The 18,959-nt window shown below is 43.5% G+C and overlaps 1 protein-coding gene across 5 annotated transcripts in view; it reads right to left on the bottom strand.

Annotated features, from left to right (window-relative positions):
* The window catches only part of LOC146188585 (membrane metallo-endopeptidase-like 1), a 158,133-nt gene that overhangs the window by 35,647 nt on the left and 103,527 nt on the right, over positions 1 to 18,959 (bottom strand). For 4 of the 5 annotated variants that reach the window (XR_014707559.1, XR_014707560.1, XR_014707558.1 and 1 more), the window contains 2 exons: positions 10,245 to 10,312; positions 2,792 to 2,907 (listed from right to left, as the gene is read on the bottom strand). Coding sequence is in view for 1 of the 5 variants with exons in the window: in XM_084603858.1 (XP_084459984.1) it covers positions 374 to 427; positions 2,792 to 2,907; positions 10,245 to 10,312 (238 nt within the window). In the remaining 4 variants the exon portion in view is untranslated. Of the gene's footprint in view, positions 1 to 307; positions 428 to 2,791; positions 2,908 to 10,244; positions 10,313 to 18,959 lie in introns of those variants that run through there. The other variant, XM_084603858.1, reaches the window with a different exon arrangement.

Below are 18,959 nucleotides of genomic sequence, written 5' to 3'. Positions count from 1 at the left end.
AAAAAAATATTTTCGGCGCATTAGTAACAAGAGATTTATGAAAGTATGAAAGAACATGCATGTTACAATTGAAGACGATTTCGCATAAAGTGGTTGTCACCTTGTTATTTAATGAGTGCTACAAAGGTTTTCTTTATTAAAATACGCATCTCATGGGCTTTCGCTCCTGATAATAAACGTGAATGTGGTCATGGAAACAACAGCCATGCCATAAATTAAGAAAACTTTGCGACAATAAATGAATATTTGTTTGTAAAAGCAACTTTCAATGGGTAGCTTTTAGTTGTTAAACCCCACAAATCAAATGAAACCAACATATTGTAGCTGAGGGAAATATGGTACATTATTATATACGGCCAATATTTGATATGGCTCATTTCTGAATATTTTGTTTCATCTGGCGCAGGTCAGGATCAGGAGAACGCCGCTAGGGGCAAGAAAGAGAAATCTTAGGTTAGCAAGTCTTTCCGACGACGACAGTCATCGCCGTTCCCCCCACACACTTCGCAAACTAGTGGCTGACTCGCGCATGAAATGCAATCGCCAGGCTGTCAATTGTACGAACGCTTAAAAGCTTTGGCTTTGTCACTCAACAAAAGTGATCTAGATAACAGTAAATTTATACGAACAGGATAATGTATTCTGGTTAATATAATCCTAGTGAAGGCCGTAGAAATCCACGCAGCAGTTGCTGAAGCAGTAAAGACATGGTATGCATGTTCAGTTGGTCCATTGAGTGTAGCATGATTATCATTGCTCCTAAAAGTGACATGGCATGAAATAGCTACATTCACCTGCTTTCACTGTTAAAATTGCTTCTTGTCCTTAGAAATCATTCAAGCTTAAAACTTGTATCAAAACGTCTCCATTATTACAAGTAACTGATGCCCACCCTGACTGGAGGTTCCTAAAAGAATGATATACTGTTCGACTGTGCCGAAGCGCTGATATGCAGCATAGGTTCGCCAAGAATAAGTACAACCACGCATGACATAATACAATCATAAGACGATCAAAGAAATTTTTCAGGACAGTCATAACAATGCACTGGATCTCGGGACATGCGGGGCACGTGGGCAAAGAACTGGCTCATATTCTCTGATATGTGTTTCTGGATATATGCAGCCAAGGCTACGGGGGCGGAACTTTCCTCATGGTGCTACTACACCATGTCGCTCTGGCCTATCTGGCCTCAGGTATGGTATCCGTTTCATTTCCTGGTTCACCTCACACAATAGCTTCCGAGCCCTAACGATGCAGAAATGTCTTTCTTTACACAACTTAAGGTCCAAGTGAACTACATTCACTGTTAGTGAATATCACGTGCTACGTATGTTGCCGAGAGAAGCGTATTGCGAAAGCGTGCAGAAACCGAACGGTAGACGCAGAGCAGCCGACGTACGCTTCGAAATATTCGCGGCAGATGGCGCCGCCATTCTGCCGGCATGGTGCCATGCACTGAATTTAAATGCAGTACGCTAACATGTTGTACTTACATATATTGTGCAATTCTTAATGCAATAACATCATAGGCATTTCTGTGTTGATACGCTATTCCAGAGCACGATCTCTATTCAAGGAACTCTATTCTGCTGCGCAGTGAGCTGATGCGTTTTGGTTTTGTAGCTCTGGCAGCATAGCCACAAAAAAGTGTACACCGCTGCCAGCGCGGGAACCTGAAGGTGCCCATAATGCTTCAGACAGACCGTACGTGATCAGGAATGGCGTCGTCAACGCCATAAAGATGAAGGGCGCTTGTGTTCAAGACTGCCATGTATTGAAATGAAGCCCCAGCTTTCCACCAGGTGCAAGCTGCTCCCAAACCGGACACGATCCGGATATGTTTCCACCTACGACTTGGTCACCAGATGGCGCTGCCGCAGGCTCTAGTAAACCAGTAGCGGAGACCAGAAATACCCCTGAAGCCTCCTCACATTTTAAAGGCTTTACTTGCAGGCAGGAGAAGACGCCATGAATTTTAGCTCATGTGAGATTTCTCAGGCCTCTACAGTCACCGTCAACAGCACCACACAGCCCGGAAAGGAACCAATTTGGCCTCGCTGGAGACATACGAGGAGCTGGACGAGTTGAGGCGCCTCGTGTGTCGGGCCGCAATACCATGCCAATACTAACGCGGTATCATTAAACGCCGCATTCACAGAAAGTACGGCGTCGACATTGTCAGCATGGCGCTTTCAGGAGTAGGCTGCGGCTTATATTGCCGATCACTAACTTTACGCAGGGTTTCCTGACATTACATTTGGCAGAAGCTCCTAACTATCGCTTCTAATTTTTATGGGACGGTGAACCGGAGAGGACCGTTGGATTCATGTTACCCCTGGGATACGCATTCATAGGGTACATACGGCTTGCTTAGAGCGGGGTTTTATATGTGTGCTGTGATGTCCAGCGTGGTCAGCTTCAAAGTCAAACTGTCACACCTGATGAGGTTGGCGAAATCTGGCGTAATAAGCAGCGATCATATAAATGTTAATTTACCAGCGCACGCAACATTGATATGAAGGCATTCCGTAATCAATATCGCCAATGGGCACGAAGAGTGCAGCTTATTGTCCTTACCGCTGGGGAAATTTAAAATAAAACACCGGTTTTCGTACATGCCTGTCTCAGGTTTCTCGAAAATAAACCAGCGACTCTGAAAATGTGCGCGCCTCTTCGCCAAGTACGTATTATCAGTGCACTGTCACAAGGCAGCAAGAACACTCCTTAAATTGCAATATTTTGTATTGCTTAAAGTGCAGTTTTGAACTCTGAAGTAATCGCTACTCACCGGCGTAATGGCATTCTTGTACTGCTCCAAGAAACACTCGGAATTGTTCTTGCAAATAGCGTCATCATTGCCAAACAGGCCACATGTGTTCACTTCATCAGCATATCTGCAGTCACCTTCAGTGTCGAATACAACAAAATATCAAGAAGTAGAATTTGTATTTTCACTCAAAGAAATTCATTTTTCTTTATCATGGCAACGCGTTCATTAGTATCGCTTGTATTTGTAAACAGCGAGAAATGGCGTCGAATTATTCAAAGATTTTTCGAAATTGATTAAGATCTGGATGGTAGGGTTGCTGTTTATTAATTTCCTGGAAGTAAACAAAGCAAAGCAGACAGCTCCAGGGCAGTGTAGGTTTCGAGATTAAGGGGCACAAGGAAGTGTAAATATTATTTTTAATAAGATTCATTAGTCACTTGGCAAAGGTTCCAAATTGCTATTATGGCGGTCAGTGTTTATTGATCAACTTTAAATAACGGGAACAAAATAAGACATTGACAATAAGCCCCAAGATGCCCAAGCGCTTGATCTGGAGATAATGTCGAACTCTTTTGCCTGCGATGACCGTAAGCATTTGGTTGAGCTTGAGTGTACGCGCGCATAGTCGCCGTGTGTTCTATTTGCTTGTTATCATCGGCCTGAGGGCAAGAGTCCAGAACGAAATTAAATTTTCTACGATGATTTTCAGTAAAAGGCGTGCTTATAATAGGTACTAAATCGTGGCTGGCAGTTGTACAGGGAGGATGTCACAAGCGAAGCTCAATCGGTTTAAGACTTGAAATCAGAAATGCTGGCACTCCTGTGAAAACATTCAGAAGCTTTCACACGATGGGGCAGACTACGTTGTTGCGTACGCAAGCCGCATGTTTATAAAATGTCAGTTCAACTGCACTGTCATCGAATATGAATGGATCGCCGTCGTTTTCGCTCTGCAAAATTTCCGACTGTATCTATACAGACGCCAGTTCACTACCGTTACTGACCATCATTCTCTATGCAGGCACATGGACTCCGCGGTCCTTATGGTCGTCTGACGCGCTGCACGCTACGCCTACATGAATATATCTTTGGTGTCGCGTACAAAATTGAGCGACATCACAGTGATGCAGACTGCTTGTTACGCTACCCACTGCTGACTTCAGACAATAATGAAGACTGTTTCGAAGAGTGTTTAGCCTTTTCACTCCGACATTTCCCAGTACGGCGACTTTTATGCGAGATCAAAACAGCGACCTCTCACTGCAGCTTCTTATAAAATAAGTAGAAGAGCAGATTCAATGCAATTTACCATAAAACATAGTTTTTTGTTCGAGAACTACTCAATCGACGGCGCTGCACTGCTTTTGGTCGTGCCAGATTGTCTCCGCGCGCATATTTTGCACGCTATGCACAATGACATCCCATCTGGACATCTAGGCTTCTCTCGTACCCTGCACCGAATTCGTCAGCTTTTGTATTGGCGGCGAGTTAATAAGGCAATCAAGCAGCATCTTGCCACATTTGAAGAATGCCAACGACTTAAGGCAAGCACCACCACGCCAGCTGACCCTTTGCAGCTCGTCAAACCCCCTAGTTCTTCGTTTCAAAGGTTGACATTGACCTTTTTGGGCCTTATTCAATGACTTTAGATGGCCACCGCCGGCTTATTGTATAGGTAAACTATCTCACAAGATTCGCAGAGACCGCTTGTCTCGCCAAAATAAAGGTTCCTGGTGTTTCGTTGTTCCCTCTACACATTGTTATTTTCCGCCATGGCATACCCTGTGTTATAAAAAGTGATCGGAAGCGGCAATTTATTGCTGATGTCCTGAAATAAATGCTCCGGAATTATGGATCAGACTACCGAAAGTGGACATCGCATTACTCGCAGACGAACAGTCTAACCGAGCGCACAAAGCGCACACTTACAACCGCATTGTCTATATGCGTCTCATCTGATCATCGCCACTAGGACGCAGTGCTATCGTATGTGACGTATGCCTAAAAATATGGAACATTATGAGGTTATGGGGTTATGGGGTATTCCTTCTTGTATTTAACATGTGCCAGAACTCCCCGCGTTTTCATCTATACCATATTTCTGTTTTCTCCAAACGACAACACGTACATTGCTTAAATACTCTGCCGTGACGTGAACGGCAGTCCTAAATCCCGCTTATGCCCACTGGCCTCTCAATGGCGCGCGAAAGAATACTACAGTCTGCGTGATAGTGCAGTAAGTTACTCCCCTGGAGATTTGGTCTGGCTTTGGACACTTACTCGCAAGGGGAGATTGAGAAGTTTCTGCACAAGTAAGATGGCCCCTTCGTAATATTGGGCCGACTGAATGACGTGCGTCGTCGCCAAAATGACGACGGAGAATCGTCGTTTTCTCAGGACACAAGTCGTTTACTTACTCGCCTGAAACGCTGCTATTGTCGATCTGCCTAATTTTTGCGAAGACGAAAATCGTCGGCACATGGGAATTGTTACGACGCGTAGCGGCCTACTGAGACGTTGGATTTGATGGAAGCAGCGGGACGAGCGCCGATTGATATGGGCTCTGAGGCATTTGCGCCAAGTTTTCATTTGTCATGCCTTCAGCTGTGTTAAAACAATGTCATCCGCTACAATATTATACATTTGTTAGTATAAATTAGTACGCGTATTTGCAACCGGTCTACTTAGAGGCCAATGTCTATTTGCTCAATTTGACAGCAAGCTTTTGTGATATGTTTCAAATTCTAGAACTTAACTTGGGTGCCAAATATTGTGTAATCTATAGTTGCATATGGTAAATACCTAGGTACCATCATCAGTCAGGCAGAAAAGTTCAGCATTAACTTCAAAAAAGGCATGCATTGCAAATGGTGATTTCATATCACCTGCAATGGAAGAATTTGCGTCTCCTCGGTCTTGCACTAATGAATAATTAGAATTTGTTTTTAATTTTCGTACTCACTGCAAGCCCATGTGCACAGGGGGGTTGGGGGTTCGTGCCTGTGCTCCATTCAAGCGAAACAGCTGCCTTCTGCCTTCGCTTGCTACTATCTTTAGGCTCAGTGAAAAATGAATTTGCTGCCTTGCTTTAATATATATATATATATATATATATATATATATATATATATATATATATATATATATATATATATATATATAGGGTGGCGCTGGTGAGGGTGGCGCTGGTGAACACTCTCAAAGGTTCGTATACAGACGACATAAATACCGAAACAAGTAGCAGGGGGGAGAGTGGCCGATGTAGCTCAGTTGGAAAAGCACCGGACGCGATATTCGGAGGTCGTGGATTCGGTTCCCACTATCGGCACGTTGTTTTTTCTTCTTGTGTTTAATTATCTTTCCCCTAAACAGATTACATTACTAATTTCTGTGATTATCCAAGTAAACATTAAAAAATACATAAAGTACCATCCCCAACGCTTTCCTTGGCCTTGCCGACTGTTGGCTTCTTTCCTTCATATATATATATATATATATATATATATATATATATATATATATATGTGTGTGTGTGTGTGTGTGTGTGTGTGTGTGTGTGTGTGTGTGTGTGTGTGTGTGTGTGTGTGTGTGTGTGTGTGTGTGTGTGTGTGTGTGTGTGTGTGTGTGTGTGTGTGTGTGTGTGTGTGTGTGTGTGTGTGTGTGTGTGTGTGTGTGTGTGTGTGTGTGCGTGTGCGTGCGTGCGTGCGTGCGTGCGTGCGTGTCATTCTTCAAAATTATACGCTAAAGGAGAAAAAAAGGTGATTTGATACGTCATTGTCTCATGTGGCCTGGAGAGAAGACCTTGAAATGGATTCTTTGTGATATTTTGTTTTGAAATAAATTGCACGGTTATTTTCTTGAAACCCTGGGTTTATGGATTCCAGAAAGGGCCTCTTATGCGTATTTTGTTTTATTAAAGAAAAACGCACGAAGAGTACTTAGGTATCTTGAAAAAGAGGTGAGTATCTAACCTTATATTTAACTAACTTCATCATTCCCGCTATTGGAGAGATTTTACTGACGCTAATTGTGAAAATTGTTGTAACGTATTTATGCTTAGAATGAAATAACATGTCATGCATAGCATGGTTTGATGAAATGCGCAGTATCTTCATTCTCGCCTGATTTCATAGCAGGTAATGACTCAGCTCGCGAAGTTGACCTGGCTTTCCGCGCTTGTGACATAGAGGGTCAAATGAAGAATCACATCTGTTCGGCACTGGGCCAGTCGGTAAGATTGTCGGACGCTTATCACAGCATATTCAAAACAGCCAGACTTTCTTTTACTTTCGCAAGATGAGGCAAACATTATCGAGCTCGCCCCGATAGTCTTAAAGAAGGCTAGGACCTAGTCATGAAATATTTGCAGGCCACATGCTTACAAATTTGCTTTCCAGCGAGACTTCGCACCAGACTCCTCTCATCCTCTATCTAGCATAAACAACGATATAGCTATAGGCCCTTTATTTACAGATGTAAATAAACACACATTATCACAACCTCAGAGAAAACAAGCCTTTACAGTCTCTAAAGCGCGGGCTCTTCACCTCGGTTTCGACACAAAATTCAGAGTCCATTTTTACGCATCAACCATATATTCGCATTTTAACAGCACAAAATTAGAACGCTAACTTCAACTCGTCTTTGAATCTACATTCATATATAAAATTGCACCTACCAACTCCATATTTCCTTCTAACCACCGCAAGGCACGTTCATTTACAAATTTGCGGCAAGTAAATGTGCGCAATTATATTATAAATAATTATTCTTTTCCGGTAGTCATAACTGTCGCTGCAAACCACATTTGCGAATGCAGTCTACTTACTCTGAGGTATGGCAGAATAGACCAGCCACTAATTGGTTGTTGTGTCTTTATTCCCTGAACACATTCGTCTTATCTGATTCTACTCAGCGAGCATCTGAATCGCAGCTTACGACAGACGTAACAACTCCCTACACAGAACAACTGGCAATGTAAGAAAACATATATCAAGATTAGAAAATATCAACATTCCCGCATCTGTTACCCCCATAAAAGGTCTAAAAGCCGCCCTAAGAAGCTTACTATGACCTCATAGCATGATTTAACTGCGCAAGGCTACGGGCGGCTATTTGCCGTCATTTGCCTTCTATTTGCGCAAGAACATTCCCTTTCCATCGTGTCTGCGTCCTTGGTCTTTCATTTCTGTGGCTTAGCCACTATATTTGTGCCTTCGAGCCTTCTCCAATATGATGTTTATTGCCTGACTTTTTAAGCTTCCAAATCTTTCATTCGGTATTTTATAATGTTATTATTGTTATTTTTCTTTTTACAGTTGAGATAGCGTTGTGGCCAGTTCATTTAAACAAGCGTTGTGAGCATGCTAGTGTCCGCGGTTTCCGGAAACATATTTCTCAGGCATGTACAGGATGCTCTTATATTTATGTATATCTCCGCATTCTGAACCACTGCCCATACAGACGAATTGGTATTCGCGGTTTCACCAATAAATCCCGACACCTCGCCTTGGCGCACAATAAAGCATGTTGGAGCAAAAAATTATTTCACATAAAAGAGTGAGAGAAGAAGACAACGGAGAGGTGCCTTGGCAAGCTACCGCATCCAATTGGCGACTGCTTGAACACGGAATATTGCGCATCGTCAACCTAACCGTGCCGCTCCCCATCTCCATTTTGCACCCACTTCCCGTTACCGCTGTCATTACGTGTGACCAAGACGCCCTAGTCCCCATAGGAGAAATAAAGACCGCAACCTTTAGAAACCATGTTGCTTGACAGCGAGCTAATAAAGCTTCCCCGCTCCCGATGACGAATGGAGACGCTGAAACAATTACAACACCGCTAAACACGATGGCAATATTGATGACCACAAGACAAGATTTGAAACTGGCACCACCGCACAGCGAAGTGAAATGGTTTCACCGACCGGGACCTCAGTATGAGACAAAGCTGAGATCGTACTCCAAGGCCAATGCAAACGCGCAATGCGAAGACCACAATAAGCCACCTTGCAGAGAAACTCATCTTAGCTCTGACACTTCCTATTAAAGTTTGCCATGTGGTACCAGGTCATATGCCTATACTAATATTTAACACGTTAAAGACCACTGCAAAAAGGAAAGAAAGGAACGCAAAACAATCCGACTGGCCGGTTTTTTGCGTGGCTATTTTATGTGCTAAGTATGAAGCAGCTAGCCCAAAGGGCTACTTTGATAAGACGTACAATATTGAAAATTTTTAATTTAGATCATGCAACAAAGATCGCATTCTGTCACCGCCTTCCGCAGGACAGGATTCATATCTTTAGACTCAGTTGTAGTGTACGACACACTCCGACCAAAAACCCGGCACTCGGGTAGGCAAAATAAAAAAATAACACAACTAGCAGTTTTGCGAAAATAAAATCCGGGTCTAAAGATAATCAGTTGCGTTAAATACAAATAATTATCTGTCTTTACTCTTTGTTAAACTTTTTTGGAGTGCCGTAAACATATTCCACAAGAGCAAGTGATAAGCACATGTGCGAGAAATAAAATGTATTTATGTGATGGGTATATTTTTGGCCTCAGATATAAAAAACAGGTAATGTGTCGTATTTGACACATTCTACATTTTCATTACGTTCTTGCAACGGGGAATAATTTCCATTTTTCATATCTGCTACGAAAGCTTTACTCAAGATGTTTATACATGGTGTATTATGTGAAACATATCAGTTGCCTTTTTGTGAACACCAATTTACACAGATGCAGTTATGGTAAACTAAAAAACACATTACGCTATATACATTTGTGAATTAATATCTCTTTAACCTTCCACAATGGCAGTTTGTCTATGGTCAGCTGCAAAAACAAAACATCAAGATAGGCATCCGAAACTTTCTTAACTTGGGAAAGTGGCAATTTATAGACTACTTCATATATTCTGGACATATTTTTTGCAGATTCCTAGCTATAGATTCTAGAGTTTTTAAATTGTATGTTGTTTCTTCATTTGATATCCGGATCTGAACAATACCTTAATTTTTCTCAAATCAAAAGTATTGACGTTTCCTTTTTAGAAATGCATTTACCTCGCTCCATTTCGGTATATGCTTTCACAATACGGTGTACGCCATCATTTATTAGAAAAATCTGTGTCGCCAAGCGGAATTGCCTCATTTTAAGGAGCAGTCAAATGGGGTAAACAACTGTCATGCGGGAATAATACAACAACAAACACCTTCTCTACAGGAGCACAAATAGCACATTCTACCTGGACTATTCATTTCAGTGAATTGTTTTCTAGTACGTATCTACCAAGTTCTAAAAAGATCATTATAATCTCGTCGTTTAAAGTCAATTAATACCACTTGAACGTTAGTAAATGGAAGATTAGCATTGAGGTCTGCACAATGCTGCCTGAATTTCTAACAGCACTTGCTATGACTTATTATGATTTACAGTTTCAATACAACGATTGTTCTCACCTTCTTTATGCATGTTATGAATCAATTGGTGAGCGAAAAGTGCTCCAAATCCGCCGAAGTTAATAGACCTGAAAAGAAGGTAGTAAGCAAATTACGACACAGTACTTGCAACGAAAGACAAAAAAAAAATCAACGAATAAAACGCCATATCCTCACTCTAGCGCAGTCAAGATTATTTTTCAAAAGCCGGTTATGCGCCTAGGGAGCATCATGGGGGCTGTTTGTATTCTTATTTATTTAAGTTTACTGCACGAAAAAACGTATGTCTGTCTTGGTTTCCTAGTAAAATGCAGGACAGTCCAATTTAACATTGCGTGATAGAATATTAGGAATGATGGCACTTAAAACGGAATGGCATTAGGGTGAAGGACTACATGGAACTAAAAATATATACTTTAGTAAGAATGCGCGAGAATTTTCAAATTTATTACCGCCCTTTTTGAGGGCCATTCAACGGAATTCCCGAAAGTAGTAAAACAGGTTTTCGAGCAAAAAAAAAATATCTGTGCTATTGCTAGAACCTTCCCACATTCAAAATAAATTGAGGCTGTGAACCAGTGTTGCATGGAGTATGTTGACCTTCACTGAGGTCCATTAAAAGATCCATTAAAGAACACGAGAAAAACACGTTTTTGTGTCTCTCCTAGGTGTTGATTTTCCTTGTCTATTGCGTATTTTCATTTTCAGTTGAAAACATAATCACATCTTCCATTTAGACTTTACATTGATGATTGAAGAATATTATTCGGTAGCCAAATATTGTTCTTTTTTTTTTCAGCACCAGCGATAAAATAGCCAAGCACTCAGTTTTACTGGCCCACAGAGGTGACTTCCACAAGTTCGTACCGTGGTTTTCTTTTTTTTGTAACCTATGTCTGCTAAAGTTGCTCTGCTTCTGTAGAAACTTTGCAGTAAATCCTGACGAGGGTGATTTATTGGCATATACATGAAGTTCCTGTTTTTCTAATGACATCAGCGAATCTGTCAGATAACGGTTGCAATGTAATCAAAAGAAGCATTTCGGTTACCTATGGGCTGCTCAATTCTGGTTCTTTAAGAAAACGCACTTTAGCCAACCTTCACATGGCGTATTCCTCCATGTGAACTGTGGCGACAGCCCTAAAATATTTTGGCCTTCATTCCTCGTTCTTGGCGGCAATGGTTTGGTCGTAATGCCCAACTGGCTGCTTGCTAACTTTCTGGCCCAGCTAAAAACATGCGGTGGAAAGCTGAGATCAGCAAACCAATATACAGCATCCTTTGGAAAAGCATAAAATAGAATTAGTCAAACCGAAAGCGAACTTTCATTCTTGACCACGCAGCCTCTATGCGCCAAAAAGCTTTGGTTTAACAGTGAAGCGAAGTTTCAAAATTTTTCTGAATCTTCCAGCTTGACGTTCTTGCGTCGTGCTCATTTTCGCTTCGCCCTCCCTGTATTGCTTCTTGAGTAAATTTCCTGACCTTGACGTCGGATGATTCGAACTGTTGACTCTTTTTTGAGCGGTTTGGTTCCATGCATAAATACAACTACCAAACCTAACAGTAAAGTAAAAGTATCCTGTACTTCAAGAAAGGCGTCCATGTTTAAACGCGCGCTTAAATGGCTCAGCAATACCAATCCCCACAAGCCACGACTTCCTAGGAGTAATTATCGTACATAAAAGACACAGGGGCTGTTCACATAATCTTACTTCTCGGGTCAATGTTGTTGAGAGCATCATTACAATGGAAGATGGAACTTCGCACTGAATTATTTAAAGGGTTCATTCAGCCGTGTCTCCTAGTGTCAGGAGATTTCAGTCAACACACATAATCTCTGGATCTCTGGAAAGCGCTTAAATGTAGGCTCAGATGACATGCAGGTTTTGCTAGAATCTGCCTGTGCAGATGCAACGATACGCACAGCTCGCGAGGGTCCGAGGACTACGTATATTCAGTTGTCGTTATAAGACCGCTTATTCGCCACTTCTATCAATATAATCTGACTATATTCGCAGCCGTCTTATTACCAGGTCATATTCATTATTTGAAAGTGGCTATCTTGAATTTTCTCATCTATTTTACATCTTTCCATCGACTCAATTTTGTAACAGGTTCAGTTCAGTTAAGTTCAGTCGTTCAGTCGTGTCAGACTCTTCGTGACCATGTCACGCCGCGCGTTCCGGTCTCTCACTATCTTCCTAACATCACATAACTTCATCTGCAGTGCCTCAAGGATGCCATCTAACCATCGCGTTCGCTGCCACCCCTTCTCCGGCGACCCTCAACCTTTCCCAACATCAATCTTTCTCCAGCGACTCCTCTCTTCTCATCCGATGACCAAAGTAGCTGAGCTTTCACTTTAGAAGTTGACCCTGCAATGAGCAGTCAGGGTTTATGGTCGACAATATCGACTGATTTGATCTTCTGGCAGTCCAAGGAACTCTCAAGAGTCTTCGCCAGCACCACAATTCAAACGCGTCAACTCTTCGGCGGTCAGCCTTTTTCACAGTCCAACTCTCGCATCCATACATCACAACTGGAAAGACCATAGCACGAGTTATACGGATCTTGGTTGCACACTAATGTCTCTGCTCTTTACTAGGCGGTCAAGGCTAACCATTGCTCTCTTTCCCAGAAGCAGACGTCTCCAAATTGCATGGCTGCAGTCTCCTTCCGTGGTAATCTTGAAGCATAAGAAGAGAAAATCTGTCACAGCTTCTACTTCTTGTCCCTTGATGCTCCAGGACTTGATAGGGCAAGACGCCACGATCCTTGTCTTTTTAATGTTCAGTTTAAGCCCAAACTTCTCACTCTCTTCTTGTACGAGCATCAGAAGTCTCTTGAGGTCCACTTCACTTTCTGCCATTAAAGATAATCCGCATATCTAAGGTTGTTGATACGTTTTCCAGCAATCTTCACTCCAGCTGAAGACTCATCCAGACCGGCCTTCCTCATGATGCAATCTGCATATAGGTTAAATAGGCAGGGCGACAGTATGCAGCCTTGCCTCACTCCTTTTTCAATCGGAAACCAATCAGTAAGACCATGCCCAGTTCTGACTGTGGCCTCTTGCCCCTCATACAGGTTCCTGAGGAGACCGATGATGTGAATTGGAACTCCCATCTCTTCGAGAGCTTGCCACAATCTGCTGTGATCTACACAGTCAAACGATTTCGCATAATAAATAAAGCAGAAGTAGATGGGTTTCTAGAACTCTCTTGCTTTTTCCATGATCCAACGAAGGTTGGCAATTTGGTCTCTAGTTCCTCTGCCCTTGCGAAACCCAGCTTGCCCGTCCGGAAGCTCCCGATTCACATACTGCTGCAGCCGACCATGGGGGATTTTCAACATCACCTTGCTGCATGCGAAATAAGCGCGATCGTGCGGTAGTTGGAACAATCTTTGGCACTGCCTTTCTTTGGAATGGGGATGTAAACTGACCTCCTCCAATCTGTGGCCACTGCAGGGTTGTCCAAATCTTCTGACCTAATGTATGCAGAATGTTAACAGCGTCATGGTTGAGGTTTTGAAGCAACTCAGCTGGAATGCCATCAATTCCGCTAGCTTTGTTCTTAGCAAGGCTGGCTAAGGCCCATTCAACTTCACTCTTCAGGATACCCGGCTCGAGATCAGTAATCACAACCGTCTTATGTTGGGTTTGCACATTCGGGTCCTTCTTGTACAGTTCTTCTGTGCAATCTTGCCACCTCTTCTTTATCTCTGAGGCTTCAGTGAGGTCTTTGCCTCGTTTGTCTTTATCACGCCCAGCTTAGCACAGAAGCTTCCTTTGATATCTTTCATTGTCTTATAGAGAGCTCTTATGTTCCTTAATTGACTGTTGTCCTCAACTGCTTGGCACTGTATGTTCAGGAAGGCATTCTTATCTCTCCTTGCTATTTTCTGAAAATCTGCATTGAGAACCTTGTATCTTTCTCTTTCCCCCATAGCTTTTGCCATCCTCCTTTCCTCAGCTATTTGCAAAGCCTCTTCAGATAGCCAGTTTGCTTTCTTGCATTTCTTTTGCTTTGGAACTGCCTTAGTAGCAACTTCTTGTATTATATCACCAACATCATTCCACATCTCTTCGGGCTCTCGGTCTTCTAGATCTTATTCTTGAAATCGATTCCTCACTTCCACAGCATATTCTAATGGAATTTGATCCAGATCATACCTGAAAGGCCTTCTAGTTTTCTGCGTTTTCCTCAATCGAAGCTTAACTTTGGCAACAAGAAGCTGATGATCGGTGCCAAAATCAGCCCCAGGCCTTGTTTTTGCTGCTTGTATAGCGCTTCTCCATCTCTGCCGGCAAAGAATATAATCGATCTGATTCCTGTACAGACCGTCCGGTGAAGTCCATGTGTACAGGCGCCTCTTGTGCTGTTGAAAATGAGTATTCGCTATGGTCAGGTTGTTTTCTTGACAAAACTCTACTAGCCTCTGCCCAGCTTCATTTGGCTCGCCAAGACCGACCTTGCCTATAATTCCGGATATTCCTTCACTCCCGACCTTAGCATTCCAGTCTCCTATGAGAAAAACGACGTCTGCAGATGGGGTGTGGTCTAAAAGGCATTGACGGTTCGCATAAAATCTCTCAACTTCAGCCTCTTCAGCAGTAGTGGTCGGTGCATAGACTTAGATAACTGTTATGTTGAAAGGGTGACGTTGGATCCGAAGTGAAATCATTCGGTCATTTTTGGGGTTGTACCCTAGCACTGCTTTGCCCATTCTTCTGTTTACTATGAGAGCGACCCCATTCCTTCTCTTGGATTCGTGCCCACAATAAAATACATAATGGTCGCCGGAGTTAAATTCTCCCATTCCGGTCCACTTGAGCTCGCTGATACCCAAGATATCAATGTTAAATCTGTCCATTTCTCGCTTGACGACATCTAGTTTACCTTGCGTCATAGATCTTGAATTCCATGTTGCTATGTGATATATCTCCTTGCAACATTGGAATTTCCGGTCGCTTCCCGACACATCCACAATGAGCGTCCTTTTGGCTTTAGCCCAGCCGCTTCATACGTCCTGGAGCTACTAGGAATCGCCCTTTGTTCATCCCCAGTAACATGTGGGACGCCTTCCAACCTGGGGGGCTCATCTTCCGGCGCCATATTATTAATGGTATTGTGACTGGCCATAGGGTTTTCTTGGCAGGAAATACTGGAGTGGGTTGCCATTACCTTCTCCAGTGAATCACATTTTGTCAGAACTCTCTGCCGTGACCTGTCTATCTTGGGTGGCCCTACGCAGCAGAGCTCACGACTTCATCGAGTTTCGCAAGCCCCTCCGCCAAGACAAGGCAGTGATCCATGAAAGGGTTGTAACAGGTTACCCTAAATTATTTACAACAGAGGCAGGCGCGCAGCCCTCCAGTTTTATCTCGACGGTTCATGAAAAAAAAAGTAACTTTCATTCTTGCTCCGTAGATATCTCTACCCATTATCGATATCAGATGCCGCGAAAAGTGAGGCTGAATGTTAACAATTTTTCGTAGAATTCATACTAGTTTTTCAACCAACGCGTACAAATACTGTACCGGTCCTGAAATTCGAGATTCCACCCTGCATGCGAAGACGTGAAGCAACTTTAAATTTACAACGGTGCATTGGTGTTTATTTCATAAACTACAAGCAGCTTGGTATCTCAAAGTCTAGTAGCCCTGAGTTAGAAATGTGGGGGACTGAACGATCGTAGCAGGTATTTTTTGTGCATGTTCGAAATACAGGGACAAAAGAATATTTGTTCGGCGTACAAGAGGAAATCTTCCCCGCGCCCCCTGACGCTGATGACATCCTTAAATAATGGCCGCGGCGATCATTGGCGGTGATGGATTGCCAGGCGCTCCTCTTTCCGGTGACTTTCGGGCAGGCTTGACAGACTGTGACTTCCTACATCGCTCTCCGTCAATTGTTTTTTTCCCTCTTACTCTCCTCCCTCTCTCACATTCTGAGCTTTATATTGCCACGAACCATACTAATTTTGTGCTTTTGCTGACAGCCGCGTGCATGCGGCCGTATCAATCGGATTCTAGCGCATGGATCAATTCTGTATCCTCTGTTTATCCCCGTCGTGGTGGCACAGTGAATAGGGAGCTCGACTACTATGCCCAAGGATGCGGGAGCGACTCCAGACAGCCGCTGCGGCTTTTTGATGGAGGTGCAAAGCAAGGCGCTCTTGTGCTTTGCGATGTCACTGCACGGTAAAAACCCAGAGTAGTTGAAATTTCTAGAGCCGTCCATTACGGCGTCTCTCAGCCTGAGTTGCTTCGGGACGTTAAGCCCCACAAGCCAAACCAAAACTTTGTTAATGCTAGTTATCGCGAGACGCTGCTTCATCATTTGCTTTATCGCAAAGGTTGTGCCTAAATGTATATCGATGCCTCCAGCCACTCTCGCGTGTTGCTGAATTTGCTAGGTTATGCTAGCGACCGCTTGCGGCTTTATCTAGATATTTCTTCTCTGATTTCAATCAAGCGTTGATGGATGCGATGAACATTTTGTGTTCGACGACCAGCGACCAGGTTTGCTGTTATTCCGCCGCTGAAATACTTAGCTTTTAGCGGTTATAAGTCAGCATAATACTTTATTCCAGTCCTACACCTGTCGGTTCGTTTTTTGTTGCAGCATTGTGAACATCACATCACCTCTGGTGGAGGGGCTGAATTCCGTGAAAGCCCTATACCCTCAAAGATGCCCGACGAACAAAAGCCACATCTGGTCTTCCTGCAGCCCCGGGAGCCCCCTATCTTCAAGGACTTCCCAATTAAGAAGCGGAAGACTAGATGGACCTCTTCGACTGCGTGGCAGGATTTAATGGCTAGGGCGCCGTCGTCAAGCTAAGGGAATTCTAATTTTCTCCTAAATAGTCCGCTCGAATCTGGTTCGAAAATCATGAGAACTGTAAAGGTTAGGAAGACATTCAAGGCGGAGCTATTCACGGTATTTTCTTGTCATCCGGAAGGCAAGAGCCCAGGCTCAACTTCAGTAGTATGTATACTTATGTACGTCGCTTGTTCCTACTATAATAAGAACCGCACCGACGCCCGTGGATACAACATGCGACAATAGATAGATTGATGGATTTATTGAAAGGAAAGGTGGAGAGATTGGTCGGAATGAGTAAAATCTAGCCTGCTAATCTGCATTAAGGAAGGGGAAGGGGAGAAGAAAGAGGATCATGATTGGTGACGATGAGGGAGAAAGCATATGACATATATACACGCACGGCAACTTGCTTTACAAGTGCGAATCAAGACCGGTGGCGAATAAAAAACGGCAGAGACTGCACTGCCTGGATACCCTTCCCTTCGTCCTACCAAGCGCCCAGCAGCAGTCCCTCCGACAGAGGCCTCTTGTCCAAACGCTTCAAGAAAGCGGCTAGCACACTTCTTTCGCCCGAATACACTGGGCACACCAATAATTTACGCTCCACCGCCTCTAGGATGCAGATAAGTATAGTATTGGACGAAATATGTAGTATTGGTTTGGACGATGATACACTGTCGCGATCGGAGAGAAAATCACTTGCCGCGGTACTTCGAGCCACACAGAGTCATCATCATCATCATCATCAGCCTGAGTATACTCACTGCAGGGCTAAGGCCTCTCCCATATTTCTCCAATTAATCCTGTTCTGTGCTAGCTGCATCTACTTGGCCCTTGCGAACGTCTTAACCTCGTCCGCCCACCTAACGTTCTGTCGTCCCCTGCTACGCTTTCCTTCCCTTGGAATCCAGTTTGTTACCCAAAGCGACTATCGGTTATCCTCTCTTCGCACTACATGTCCTGCCCATGCCCATTTCTTCTTGGTTTCCACTAGAATGTCAGTAACTTGAGGTATTTGTCTCACCCATTCTGCACGCTTCCTATCTCTTAATGTTAACTCTACTATTTTTTTTCCATAGCCCTCTGCGTTGTCCTCAACTTAAGCAGAACCCTCTTGGTTAGCCTCCACGTTTCAGCCCCCTAGGTAAGTACAGGTAAGATGCAACTGTTGTATACTTTCCTCTTGAGCGATACCGGTAAGCTGCTAGTCATAATCTGCGAGTGCTTGCCAAATTCGCTCCATCCCAATCTTATCCTTCTTGTTATTTATTTTTCATGGTCCGGATCTGCGGTTACCACTTGACCTAAGTAGACATATTCGCCTACTGCTTCCAGTGCTTCGCTACCTAACGTAAACAGCCGTTCCTTTCCGAGGCTGTTGAACATTACTTTAGTCTTCTGCATATTGATTTTTAAACCTACTTGTCTACTTTTCCTGTCTAGGTCATTATTCATTATTTGCAGCTCATCTCCCGAGTTACTTAGCAAGGCAATGTCACCAGCAAATCGCAGATTACTGAGGTATTCTCCATCTACTCTTATCCCTAACTGCTCCCATTCCAAGTCTCTGAATACTTCCACACGGAGTCCTTCGACTCAAAGGAGAACTTGACTGCTAGGGCATCCCCAACGCCACAACCACATCCCTACGGTGCCGGGCTCGCCCCGATATCATCCACGTGTGCCTGAAACCTTATTAACCGCGCTAAAGGCCCCCGCAATTTAAATTTTAATATCTAGTTTACCTTTCTGTGGCCGTTCTCGAAGCATCGAGACGATGCCTTTTTAAGGCTGAATAATGCAACGAACCAATCAAATCTTGCTTTTTCCGACAGCTCCCACTATGATTATAGTGCGCGGATCAATTCTATACTCTTTGTTTGTTCATGCTCTGTGTCGCGAGACG

The sequence above is a fragment of the Amblyomma maculatum genome, chromosome 5 (assembly GCF_055883805.1).
Source record: "Amblyomma maculatum isolate TAMU_Amacu chromosome 5, ASM5588380v1, whole genome shotgun sequence".
In the NCBI taxonomy this organism is placed as follows: domain Eukaryota; kingdom Metazoa; phylum Arthropoda; class Arachnida; order Ixodida; family Ixodidae; genus Amblyomma; species Amblyomma maculatum.
Note: the sequence above shows the minus strand (reverse complement) of the source record. Positions and strands in the feature narration are given on the sequence as shown.